Source organism: Muscardinus avellanarius (assembly GCF_963383645.1).
Source record: "Muscardinus avellanarius genome assembly, chromosome: 3".
NCBI lineage: Eukaryota > Metazoa > Chordata > Mammalia > Rodentia > Gliridae > Muscardinus > Muscardinus avellanarius.
In genome coordinates, this window is record NC_137788.1 from 46,896,034 (window position 1) to 46,910,038 (window position 14,005).

At 44.5% G+C, this 14,005-nt stretch overlaps 1 protein-coding gene across 1 annotated transcript in view; it reads right to left on the minus strand.

The window, feature by feature from the left end:
* The window catches only part of DHCR24 (24-dehydrocholesterol reductase), a gene marked incomplete at both ends in the record, with an annotated part of 30,580 nt that extends 17,680 nt beyond the window's left edge, over positions 1-12,900 (minus strand). The window contains 2 exons of the mRNA XM_080690862.1: positions 9,175-9,330; positions 12,670-12,900. Coding sequence (XP_080546988.1) covers positions 9,175-9,330; positions 12,670-12,900 — 387 coding nt within the window. The remainder of the gene's footprint in view (positions 1-9,174; positions 9,331-12,669) is intronic.
* Between the last annotated feature and the right edge of the window lie 1,105 nt (positions 12,901-14,005).

The window sequence follows — 14,005 nt, forward strand, 5'->3', positions numbered from 1 at the left end:
CAATGTCAGAATGTCACAATCCAATCAAAACTTACCAGGCATGCAAAGTAGCAGGGAAAACTGACCCAAAATGCGGAGAAAAGCCAACCAAGCAAAACAGACCCAGAACACACAGATATTAGAATTAATAAACAGGAATATCAAAAGCTATGATAGCTGTATTCTCTAATTCAAATACTCAGTTAGATACATTACAAAGATACTAGAAAGACCCAAATCAAATTTCTAGAAATAAAAATCAGTGTCTGAAATGAAAGACACATTAGTTTGGACTAACAGTAAATTAGATATCAGAGAAAAGGATTAACGATAGTAACAGAGACTATGCAAAAGGAAATAGAGAAAAAAGAGAATTTTAAAAAATGAATAGTTCACCAGTGAGCTGAGCTGAGGAATAGCTTGAAGCAGACTAATATATATATGTGACATTCCCCAGAGAAAATTAAAAAAATGGGGGCAGAAAAATATTTGAAGAAACAATGGCCAAAGGTTTCCAGATTTGATGAAAAAAAAAATCCAGTTATAGGATTTATGAAACCGGGCATGGTGGCACACACCTGTAATCCTAGTACTTGGGAGGCTGAGACAGGAAGATCACAGGTTCAAGGCCAGCCTCAACAAATTAGTGAGACCCTGTTTCAAAAATAGGGATGGGGGCCGGTCGTGGTGGCGCACGCTTGTAATCCCCGCGCTTGGGAGGCGGAGACAGCAGGATTGTGTGGGTTCAAAGCCAGCCTCGCTGGCTGGCTTAAAAGACCCTATTTCCAAATAAAATATAAAATAGGTCTGGGCATGTAGCCTGGAGGTAGAAGAGTTCCATCCCCAGTACCACCAAAAAAAAAAAAAAAAATAGGGATGGGGGTATATCTTATAGGTAGAAGGCCTCTGGGTTCAACCTTCAGTACCAGGAAAATTTTAAAAAATTATGTAGAAAATATACTAAGAAATATTATTTATTATTAATAAATTTGCTCAAAACAAATTATTAAGAAGAAAAAAATCTTAAAAGGAGGCAGAAGGGAAAAAAAAGATATTACATACAGGAAAAATAAGATCATAATAGATTTCATGCCAGAAACAACATAAGTAAAAAAGACAGTGGAACCAGGTGTGGTGGTGCATGCTTGTAATCCCAGCATTTGGGAGGATGAGACAGGAGGATCAGCTACTACTTAGTGAGGCCCTTGCAACTCAGTGAGACCCTGTTTCAAAATAAAGAGTAAAAAATAGGACTGGGGATATAACTATGAGGTAGAAGGTCCCTGGGTTCAATCCCAGTACTGGAAAAAAAAAAAAAAAAGTGGAGTAATTTTTTTTTAATGTGTGTGTGTGTGTGTGTGTGTGTGTGTGTGTGTGTGTGGTACTGGGGGTTGAACCCAGTATTCTACCTCTAGGCTATACCCCCAGCCCTATGTTTTATTTGGAAACAGGGTCTCACTAGGTTGCTGAGAACCCCACTAAGTTGCTGAGGCTGGCTTCGAGCCTATAATCCTGTCTCAGCCTCCCATGTACTGGGATTACAGGCCTGCTCCATCATGCCTGGCTGGAATAGCTTAACAGTACTGAAAGAAAATGCCTATCAAATTGGAAAGAAAGGGCCATGTCGCCGGAAGTTGAGCGGCGTGCCTTTCATAGCCAGAAAACACCATCACCAGAGAAACAAAAAAATCACCAGGCTCCAGAGAGAAAGCGGACTGAGAACAGAGCTCAGAGCCACGGAGGAGATACACCGGCCTCACGCCCGAGGACGCGGCAGCAGCGCCATATTGCCGGCGGCAGCGGCAAATTCACCGGACGGCTACAGCAAGCCGAGGTGAGCCGCTGCGGAACAGCCAGGCGGGATTTCTCGCCGCAGGTAAAATCTAAAGCTCCCAGTGGCTGAGCTCAGCACACACCGCAGGGATTCAGAGTGGAAATCAAAACCAAGAAGAAATACGCCTGCCTCACGGCCGAGGGCATAGCAGCGGCACCATATTGCCACCGGCGGCAGCAGCAGAGAATTCACCGAATCCAGTACAGCTACATCTGCGTACTCAAGAACAGTGAGTCAAATTGCGGGCCACAGAGGAGAAATCCCAGTACTGTACTCCCTGGGACTTGACCCAGTGGGGGAGGGGCGGTGGCAGAGATATCACACCATAGGAGAACGTGCAACCTGGCACCCCCCACAGTCTAAAGCAGCCTTTATCGACTCTCTGGGTCAGAGACTCTGTGATACAACCCAGTAAAGGAGTAGTGGGGTCTGAGATACTACTGACTCGAGATCCAGAACACCTTAAGTGAAGTCATAGTGACCCAAGGGAAGAACCCAGAGAAGGCACAAACTTCCAAAATCATGGGAAAGAGGAATAATACTGGAGCAATGAATGCCCACAACCCCACAACATCAGAACCCGATAAAACAGAAAATCAGAGATTTCTAGAAGATCAAATCAGGAAAATAACTGTAGAAATAATAGAGGTGCTTCGAAAAGAACTCAGAGAGAGCCAAAAAGAGATAAAGGATGCAATTAATGAAGTAAAGGCCTCAATTCAAAGCACAAACAACCGATTAGACCACATGGAGAACAGAATCTCGCTCCTAGAAGATGATCATTCCAAAAATGAACGCATAGTTTCTAATCTAGGAAAAAATATCCGACAGCAGGAATCTGATATTGAAGAAATATGGGCCCATTTTAAGAGAGCTAACCTAAGAATAATTGGAATAGAGGAGGGAAAAGAAAGTGAAACCAAAGGGATCAACAATCTCTTCAAGGAAGTAATAGCAGAAAATTTTCCAAACATAGAGCAAGAGGTTGATACACAGGTCCAGGAAACTTATAGAACTCCCTTTAGACAGGATCGGAGAAGAGGATCCCCATGCCACATAATTGTCAAAATGACCAATGTGGAAGCCCAGCAGAGAATCTTAAAGGCAACAAAAACAAAGGGCTAAGTGACATTCAGAGGCAAGCCAATTAGAATCACTCCAGACTTCCCAAACCAAGTCATGAGAGCCAGAAGGGCTTGGAGTAACATATTCCAAACTCTGAAAGAAAACAACTTCCAGCCAAAAATTTCCTATCCAGCAAAACTTTCTATCAAATTAGATGGAGAAATAAGAAGCTTCCATGACAAACAGAAACTGAAGGAATTTTTGTCTTCAAAACCAGCACTAGAGAAAATACTCAAAGAGATTAACTACAAAGAAGAAATAGGTAACACACACCAGAACCAGAGAAACAAGAGTTTCCATCCAACAGTCAACTAAGATTGGTTATCTGTGGAGATTCATTACTTATGTTAGTCTTTTACCTATCTCTAAATGGTATTGTTTGCCTTTATTGTTGTTAATTTTTAGGATTTCTAGTTGGAATATTAACATACCTTTAGATATAGCATTTGGAAATATTTTATCCCATTCTATTAGTAACTGTTAACTCTGTTTACATTGTCTTTGGATATACAATATTTTTTTTTATTTTTTAGGGAGTTTGTATACCCTTCTGTTGCCTGTGCCATTGAAATCATATCCAAGAAATCACTGCCAATTTCAATGTTGTGAGGTTTTATGACCCAGATTTTCTCCTAAAAGTTTATAGTCTTAAGATTTATATTTAGGTCTTTTATCTATTTTGAGTTAATATTTGTATATGGGATTAGGTAAGGGTCCAACTTTATTCTTTTCCATGTAATTATTATGTTTCAACAATATTTAGTTAAAGGATTATTATTTCCACCACCAAATGTTCGTGGAAACCTTGTCAAAAATAACTTGACAATATAGGGAAGAATTTAGCTCTAGGCTTTTATTTAACTCCAATGGTTTATATATCTGCCTTTAGAATAGTACTACACTGTTTCAATTATTGTAGCTTTATATGGTTTGAAATCAGAAAATATATATCTTCTAGCTTTGTTCTATTTCAAGATCGTTTTGGGTATCTAGAGTCCATATTCCATATTAGGATAGAGTTTTTTTCTGAAAAATAAATATATAAATATATGATAGTTTCACCTAAAAAAAAGTAGAAAAAAAATATTCTCTGGTAAGAAAGAAAGTAAAAAGAAATATTGAAATGTTATCTTTAAGTCATCAAAAGCTTGGTATCAGACAAATGAAACTGTTATGTGAGATTATCATTTTTAATTTTGGATAAATTGCTATAATACTAGATGTCAACCACTAAGCCAAGCATGGGAGGGAGGGATGGGGAGAGAATGGGGTGGGGATCGGGTGGGGGCTGACTGGGCGATGTGTGCATGTATGTCTACAAAAGTTTGTATCCCACTATGATGTATGAATACAGGCACCAATTAAAAAAAATTGGAAAGAAAGTATATGTATATCTTTATATATATTAATTTAATCTATATTTATATATAAATATACATGTTAAGGAGGTCTTAAATTTAGGCAGAAGGAAAATGAAACTGGACAGAAGTATAAATCTATAGAAGAGAATGAAGTGATGGTAATACATGGGTAAATATAGAAGATTCTTAATATTTCAATGTGTGTGTGTGTGTGTATGTGTGTGTGTGTGTGTTACTGTGGATGAACCCAGGGGCATTCTATCTCCTGGCTATACCCCCAGCCCTATTTAAGTTTTTATTTGGAAACAGGGTCACACTAAATTGTTGAGAGCCTCACTAAGTTGCTGAGGCTGGCTTTATACCTGCAATCTTGTCTCAGCCTCCCAAGTACTGGGCTTATAGTCATGTGCCACCACGCCTGGACTAAATTTCTTACCTGACCATTAAAATAATAATACTGTGAGGTTTATAACATACTTACAAGTGTGGGAGTAAATAAATGGAAGCATATTATTGTAAGATCCTTATACTGCACGTGAAATGAGGTCATTTCACTTGAAGGTGGATTATAATAAGTATAATGGGTACTCAAAACCCTAAAATAACTGCCAAAATAGCAAGAACAAAGAGTTATTGCTAATCAGCCGACAAAGGAGCTAAAATAGAGTCATAAAACTTTTTTTTTGTAATCTAAAATAAGATAGGAAAGAAAAAAAGGAAGAGGGAACAAAGAATAAATGGGGCAAATAGAAAACAAATAGCAAGATGATAGATTTTAATCAAACTATATCAATAACATAAATGTAAGTGATCTCATCACCTCAACTAAAATGCAGAGGTGGTAAGATGTGGATAAGAAACGAAGAACCAACTACATGTTACCTATAAGAGGACATTTTAGACACATTAGGTTAGTAGTAAAGTATATAAGAACTATATCATGCATGGTAACACACCTAAGAGGTTGAGACAGAGACAGGAAGATTGCAGGTTTGAGGACAGTCTCAACAAGTAGTGAGACTCTCATCAACCTAGTGAGACCTGGGGTGTGCTCAGAGGTATAATGCCTCAGATTCAATCGCCAGTACCACCAAACACACACACACACACACACACACACACACACACACACACACACACACCATGCTATCACTAGTTAAATGGAAACTGAGGTATCAGACAAAGTAGATTTCAGAGCAAAGAATATAACTAGGGATTATAAAAGGTCATTTCATAATAAAGGGGGTCAACTAATAAAGAGGACAGAGAAAATCTGAATATACATGAATCTAATAACAGAGCTTCAAAACACCTGAAGCAAAAACTGATGGACCTACAAGAAAAATAAGCCCACAGTAATATTCAGTAACACCTTCTCTGAATAATTGATAGACTAAGAGAACATTTGTAAGGACTCAGAAACTTGAACAAGACTATTAAGCAACCTAACCGAATCGACATTTATTTAACATGCCACACCAAAACAGCAGAATACATACATACATACATACATACATACATACATATAATAAATATTTTTATAAAATACTTATGCAATGTTTACCAAGATAGAACAAATTCTGGGCCATTAAGTTATGTCTCAGGGCTGGGGGTGTAGCTCAGTGCTACAGCACTTGCCAAGCATGTACCAAGCCCTAGATTCTATCCCCTGTATCAAAAATAAAATCTAATCTAAAATAATATTTTCCAATAACAACTGAATTAAATAAGAATTAAGTCGAATTAAGTAAAAAATCACAGCCAGGTATGGTGGTGCACCCTTATAATCCCAGTGCTTAGGAGGCTGAGACAGGAGGATCATACAGGTTCAAAACCAGCCTCAGCTACTTAGTGAGACCCTGTTTCCAAATAAAATATATAATAGGTCTGGGAGTAGAGCCCGGAGGTAGAAAGCCCCTGGGTTCCATCCCCAGGACCACACACACACATCAGAAATAGAAAGATCTGGAAAATCCCCAAATATTTGGAAATTAAATGACATACTTTTAAATAACCCATGAGTCAAAATACTGATCAAAAGGGAAGTTAGAAAGTATTCTGAACTAAATGAAAAAAAAATTTTTTAAAGACCTTGAAATTTGTGTGCTTCCTTTAAAACAGTATTTAAGAAAAAAAAATCAAAGCACTAAATGTCTCTATTAGAAAAAGAGAGAGAGAGTCAGGCGTGGTGGCACACACTTAATCCCAGCTTTCGGGAGGCTGAGACAGGAGGATCGTAGTTCTTGGACAGCCTCAGCTACTTAGTGAGGCCCTCTGCAACTCAGTGAGACCCTGTTTCAAAATAAAGAATAAAAAATAGGGCTGGGGTGTAGTTCAGGGGTAGAATGCACCTGGGTTCCATCCCAGTAATGCAAAAAAAAAAAAAAAAAAAAAAGAAAGAAAGAAGAAAGAAAGAAAGAAAGAAAGAAAGTTGGTTGGTTGGCTGGGGGAGAAGTTGTGTCTAAATTAAATATCTAAGCTTTCACCTTAAAAAAAAAAAGTCCTAAAAAAAGGCCAGAAATGCAAAGGAGTGCTTTGCATGCATGAAGTCCTGGGTTTAATAAGGGGACAATTATCCCAAGGCGAGAAAAGAGCATAAATAAGAAAGTTCAAAGCAAAAGTTGATAAAAGATAGACAAATCAATGAAATCAAAAGCCAGTTCTTTGAGAAGATTGATAAAATTGGTTAGCCTTTAGCCAGGCTAATCAGGATGAAAAGAAAGTGCATGGACATTAGCAGTATCAGGAGCATAAGCCAGGCACAGTGACTCTCCTTTACTCCAGTACTTGGGAGGTTGAGACGGGAGGATTGCAGCTTCGAAGCCAGACTCAGCAACCCAGTGAGGCTCTCGGCACCTTAGTGAGTCTCTGTTTCCAAGTAAAAAATAGGGCTGGGGGTAACCTCAGATCAAATGTAGAATACCCCTGAGTTCAATCCCTAGACCACAAAAAAAGAAAAAAAAATAAAGCAAAGGATGTGAAAGCTATAGACTCTATAGATGTTAAAAGGAAGGATAATACAGGAATTTAATTAAGAGCAACTTTGTCAGTAGACTATATGATCTCTTAAAATGAACAAATGCCTTGGAGACAAACTACCAAAGCTCACCCGACAAAAACCAAATAAACTGATAAGTCCTGTACCTATTAAAGAAATTAAATTTGTAGTTTAAAAACCTGCTCACAAAGAAAACTCCAGGTCCAGCTAGATGGACTTTATGGTTTCTATAAAACTCCTAAGAATAAAACACGGGGGGGGGGACCCAAAACCTGTAGGACTTTGTATTAGACAAAGATTTCTTAAATAAGGCATCAGAAGCATGATTTATAAAAGAAGAAACCAACAAACTGGATTTTTTTCAAAATTAAAAACTTCTAGTTTTTGAAAGACAAGCCACATACTGGGAGAAACTATTTGCAAATCATCAGTGAAAGACTTTTTACAGGCTAAATTTAAAAGCCAACAATCTGAGAAGAATAATTGGCAAAAAATAAAAAAGTTGAATAGGCCTCTCCAAAGAAGATATATAAATGGCAAAATATACATGAGAAGACATCCATTATTGTCACTTAGGAAGTGCAAATGAAAGCCGCAGTGAGATGCTACTTCACATCTGTTGAAATAAAGTGCAGACTAAACATATCAGGCTTAATACAATACAGAGCCACTCAGATTGGGGGGTGGGTTGTAAAATGCTACAACCACTTTAGAAGACAACATGGCAAATTTTTGTTTGTTTTGTTTTGTTTGCAGTACTGGGGATGGAACCCAGGAGCATTCTATCTTTGAGCTTCACCCCTAGCCCTATTTTAATTCTTTACTTTGAAACAGGGTCTTGATAAATTGTAGAGAGCCTCACTAAGCAGCTGAGGCTGGCTGTGAACATGCGATCCTCCTGTCTCAGCCTCTCAAGTACTGGGATTACAGACATGAGCCACTGCTCTTGAATCACTGTTCCTGGCTATATTTCTTTTCATCAAACCAGGTTTCAAGAAGTAGAGTTGTTAGGTAGTCCAAAGTGTATGTATCCATCTATCCATCTATCTATCTTTTGTGTGTGTGTGTGTGTGTGTGTGTGTGTGTGTGTGTGTGTGTGTGTGTTACTGGGGATTGAACCCAGGAACATTCTACCTCAAAGCTACAACTCCAGCCCTTTTTATTTTTAATTTTGAAACAAGTTCTCATTAAGTTGCACAGGGCTTCACTAAGTAGCTGAGGCTGTCCACGAATAGGCAATCCTCCTGTCTCAGCCTCCCAAGTACTGGGATTGCAAGCGTGTGGCAAGACACCCCGTTTCTATCTATCTATCCTTTTTTTTTTTCTTTTTTTTTTTCTTTCTGTGGTGCTGGGCATTGAATCCAGGGGCATTTTGCTTCTGAGCTATACCCCCAGCCCTATTTCATTTTTTATTTTTAAACAGGGTCTCACCAAGTTGTAGAGAGCCTCACTAAGTTGCTGAGGCAGGCTGCAAACCTGCAATTCTCCTGTCTCACCCTCCCATGTACTAGTATTACTGTCATGATCCACCACAGCCAGCTGAGTATTGCATATTTCTAAAGCTATTAAAGACAAGCAAATCTCTAGGAAGCTCATAACAAGATCCTCTCCTCCCAGCCACCACTGCAGCCCAATTTTTACCGCCACATTACCTTACCAGGAAGGTGTAAATAGCTGCCCTTGATCTCTCATTTCTGTCCATGATAACTGAAGACAATCAAAGAATGCCCCCTGAGAGCTCTGAGTGCCTATTTGTGAGATGGAGCTATGTCCAATTCCTCACTCTGGGATGCCCTTGGCTAAAATTATCTCCCTATGAGCCATATACACCAAGGCCAGTGCCCTGCTCCCAGAGCCAGGGAGTGGTGAGCTCTCACCTGTTTCTTGGTGTCCACCTCCAGAATGTCCATCAGGTTGATCATGATGTTTTTGTGTGTCTTCTTGTACTTCCCAACCCGCAGCGAAACTGTGAGCCAGCCAGGGCGTCCTGTGCACATGAATGTCTTGCTGCCCTGTTCCTTCCATTCTCGTACCTGCAATGATGGGAAAGGGGTTGAGCTGGCCCCACTGAGATCCTCAGAGCAGCTGCAGCTTTGCCTTTCAGGGAGGAAGCAGGGAAAGACGCCTCCATCGAGGAAGTGGGAGGAAGAGGATGGTGAAGACCTGCTGGCCCCACTCTTTGGTGACTCCCTGGCTGCCACGAAAGGCCGACAGAAAAGTCAACATGTTGTTACACCACAAGATAGAATGAGGAAAGAGCTAGAACACAAGATCAGAGTGTTTTGAAAACATTAACTGGAAAGTCCAGGAAAGGTTTTGCCATGGTAATAAGAGCAATTATTAAAATGATTATCATTTACTGGGTGCCTCCACTGTGCAAAGGCGCCTATTGTACACTGTTTTGTTATTTCTTACATGAATGATCCAAGGAGGCTGGAATGATCCCCTATTGCAGATGAGGAAACTACGAAACAAAATAACTTGCCTGTGATCATGCAGCCAGGAGTGCATGACTATGGGGCTAGGAGGATAGCTGGGCTGTACAAAGAGTCCACGGGAGTCAGGCTGAGGCATGCGCTGTGCCGAACTCTGTTCTAAGCATTCACAGGTGCTAGCTCAGGAACCATCTTGATGGGGAGAGAGGGGACAGGGAAGGACTAGCAGGCCAATGGAAGAAACAGCTCTGACAAAGCCTTGACTATAAGTGACCAGAGCACAAGGGCCCTAGGATGACATACCCAGTCTAGGGGATGACAAGCCTTCAGGAACACAGGGGGGCCTGGGCAGGGGAGGTGGATAGCACTTGTTCTGACCTGTGACCATCCGTTTCTTCGCCATCTGCTTCTAATAATGATCTCTTCCTTTGGTTCAGGTAAAGTTGATTCTACTTCCACCTAGAAGGTGTTCACATGACTGAGGTCTGAGTTTACCTTCCTGACCACAGTGACAGATTCAGGGATGAGGCCACGACCCCAGCCAAGCCAATGTGACTGGTTCCAAGAAAGGTTCTTTTTTTCCTCTTCCTCCTCCTGAATGTGGCATTGGGAAGTGAATCCTGGGGGAACTTCTGAGATATACCCCAGCCCTTTTCATTTTGAAACATAGTCTAAGTTACGCAGGCTGACCTTGAACCTGCAATCCTACTGTCTCAGCCTACCAAATTCTGGGATTACAGGTGTGCCCGCTAAGAGGCCCTCTCTCTTTACTGGGGTGACTAAGCTGGCCCCATTGGGGCCTCTACAATGAGACAGCCTCCCTGGGGATGCAGTCAACTCAGGAAAGCAGAGCCAAGACGTGGTAGGTGTGTGGAAAGATGGAGATAGATATAGGGATCCTGGATCTAGTTCTGTCTGTGAAGACTTCTCAGAACCTGAGCCAGTAAAGCCTCTCTTTTTTGCACTAGTCAGTTTAAACTGAGTTGCAACCAAGAGTACTGTCAACTGCCAATCAGGTTTCCTGGAGGAGACTGCACCAGAGCTGGTGGGGCCACCAGCTCAACATAAAGAAAGGCTTTCTTAACATCAAGGCCGGGTTGCTACATGTTGTGTGGGAGGATACCAAGGAAGGGATTCCTGTGCATTGAAGCGATAGGACCAGAGGTAGGATTCTGTGACCAACCAGGCCTCGATGCCTCTGCAGCACAGGACTCCATACAAGCCCTGAGAGAGTGAACTAAGTGTGCTGTGTTCAAGTTGGAGGGTGGGCCACAGAGGATAGAAGCCATAAGTCCTGAAACACTGGATGGATTAGAACCTGATGGAAGCCAACCATGACGTTGGGCAGGGAGGTGATGCTGAGAAAAACCACTCTTGGAACTATGTGTTGGCCAATGGGTGAGGGGAGGGCCCAGAAAAGGGGAACTGGTTGGGCAGCTATTACAATGAGCCAGGTGTGAGACCACAGAACCAGGCTTACAGGGTGGAGTGGAAAGAAAGGGAAAGAAGGTGTCAAGAGCTCAGGCTCTCAATTCCAGCTACCTTGAGTTCCGGCATCATTTCTGAACTATGCCACCCTGGGCACATGACTCACAGTTTGAACCTCCATTTTTTTCCCATTAGTAAAACAGGTATAAGACCTACCAGGGCCTCTGTGAGGATTATAAATAGGGGACACCAGCAGCACATGGCAGGTCCAGGGCAGGGGCTGGTCAGGCCTGGGCCCTTGTTTTCTGTCCACAGTAAGTCTTTGCATTTAGTTTAGAATCATAAGCACTCATTATGCTGTTTTGAGCCAGGCCCCGCGGGCTAGAGGCGAGTCAGATAACAGTCCCTACTTTCTGGGAGCACAGACTGAAAGCAGCTAAACAGCAGGTAAATCAAGAACCTGAACTCCAGGAAAGACATAGGAATGAGTGCAGCTGCAGAGGAGGGCAAGCATAGCCAGCGACTAGAACAGCAAAGCCCAGCGCTTCCAGGGACTGCCTTTTCCTCCCACCAGGCCTGAAGTCTGATCCCTCCTAGGGAGGTCTCCCTGCATCCATCTTCATGTTCTTGCCTGCAGCACCCAGCATGGAGCAAACAGAACATGGAGGCTGCTACAATTGCCGAGAGGGTGGCAGCAGGAAACAGAAGCTCTTTGCAACCTGATGCCAGTAAGAGAGGACCTAAGGAGGAGCGGAGGGAGCCAGGAAAATGCACAAGCCCAAGGTTTATGTCAGCCCTGGAGGTTAGAGAAAAAGGCTCCACTGTGAGCGGCAGCAGGGTCCCAGGTTCCTCAGGGCTGGCGAATGGGAGGATGTCCAGTTACACTGCCTTTATCAAGGATCCCTGGTTCACTGGAGGCAATGCGGCTCTTCCCTTAGGTTTGAGGACTGGATTCTACATTCTGCCGTTAGTCCTCTATCTCAAAACACCTTACCATTACCAAATAAACTTTAACCTCCAACTTGGCATCCAGGACCCTCTCCACTCTAGCTCCAAACTAACTTTCCAACCTTCTTGACCCCGCCATGCCTGTGATTTCCCCCTTCCCTGCCGGTGCTTACACCAATCCTTACACCACCCGACAGGCTCTCCCCAATCACTTCCCCTACTTCCCAGCTCCACCTCCCGGAAGCTTTTCCTCCTCTGACATGCCAGGGCCTGGTGAGTTACCTGACTCGTGCGCACCTTCCTCTGAGATTCTTTATAATCCTCACAGGCACCGCGCGCACGTTGCACCCAGTGGGCACTCCACAGCGCCTGGGCAACGTTTTGTTGCTCCAGTGCCTTTCCTTACTCTGCTCCCTCTCCAGAAAGACCCCCCATCACGTCTGTTTTGCCCCCCCACGCCGGCTCCTCCCCCGGTCCAGGCTGCCCCTGCACTCACAGCCCTCGCAGCCTCGTGGACCGCTATCCCCGCGCACGCAGCCTCCCCGGGAGCCCGCGGCTCACCTGCTTCTGGATGTCCCGCACGCGCTGCTCGTGCAGCCGCGGCGCGCTGCTGAGCTTGAAGACCACCCAGGCGCGCACGGAGTAGTAGATGTCGAAGATGAGCGAGAGCGGCAGGAGGAAGAGGCACACGAACACCCAGCGCTGGTGGATGAGCACGAACTCCAGCCCCTTCACGCGCACCCAGAGCAGGAAGAGCAGCGCGCACACGGCCAGCGACACGGCGGGCTCCATGGTGCCGCGCCGCGCGGGGAGGGCTCGGGCTCGCGCCGCCTGTCACCGCCGCCCGCGCCGCGCCCGGCCCGCTCCGCGCCCGCCGCCGCCCGGAGAGCCGCGGGGCCGCCCGCCGCCTCGCGATTGGCTCGGGTCGCCAAGGTTCGGTGGGCCGAGACCCGGGCGGCGACCAATGGCGAGCCGCGCCGGGGATCGGACCAGGAACCCGCTGTTTTCATTGGCTGCGGGAGCCGGGCCGCTCCACCCGCTCCCCTCGCCGACGCGCGAGGAGGGGCTGACCCGGGCCGGGGGCACAGTCGGGTCGGGATGCTCCGTCACGCGGGGGCGGTGGGGACTCCGGGTTCCCGCCTTGGGGTCAGCGAGGTCGCCCCTCCTTTCCCCTTTAGATGGCGCGTGCTCTAGAAGCGCGTCCAGCGGCCACGCGATGGACCACCTCTCCAGAGTGGGAGGCGCTCCAGGCCGGGAGTCAGACACCCTGCATCCCCGCAGGAGAGTCCCCTGGCGGGGACAAGGACAGGTGGGGTCACTAGAAGGCCAGGGGATGCATCTTTTCGGTTTTTTGAAGTGCTTCCCATAAATTCCTTTGAGCTATTCAGCAGTGCGGGGCGGTGAGTAGTTGTGAGCCCCATTTTATACATGAGGAAGCAGCCCAGAGAGGTGAAGCCCGACTGTGAACTCCTAAGGACTTTTGAAGCATAGAAGCTAGGCTGGCTCCCCTCCACTTTTCCCACCCGCTGAGGGCTGAGGCCGATGGGGAGCCTGGAGAAGAAAGGAGGGAAGGAATTGCAGCTAGCCTCGGTGCTGCTGTCGCGGGCTCTGGGGTAAGGTGGCGAACAAAGCAGGCGGCCACTGTGCCCGGCTGAAAACGAAGTAATTTACTTTCCCCCAGACATTGGGAAGTTTTTGAGATGTTTTAGTGTAGAAGCCAAGCAAGACCCTTCTGGCTGGCCTGCCTGCCATTTCCCCTCCTTTCGCCCTTTCCCTGACACATTTTAGGAGGTCCCCTGGGTCTCCTGGACCTTCATTTTAGTGTCTTTGGTGAATCAGGGCACCTCTGGAATGCCTTTCCCATCCTTTTCACAGAGATAACATTACACAGCCCAGA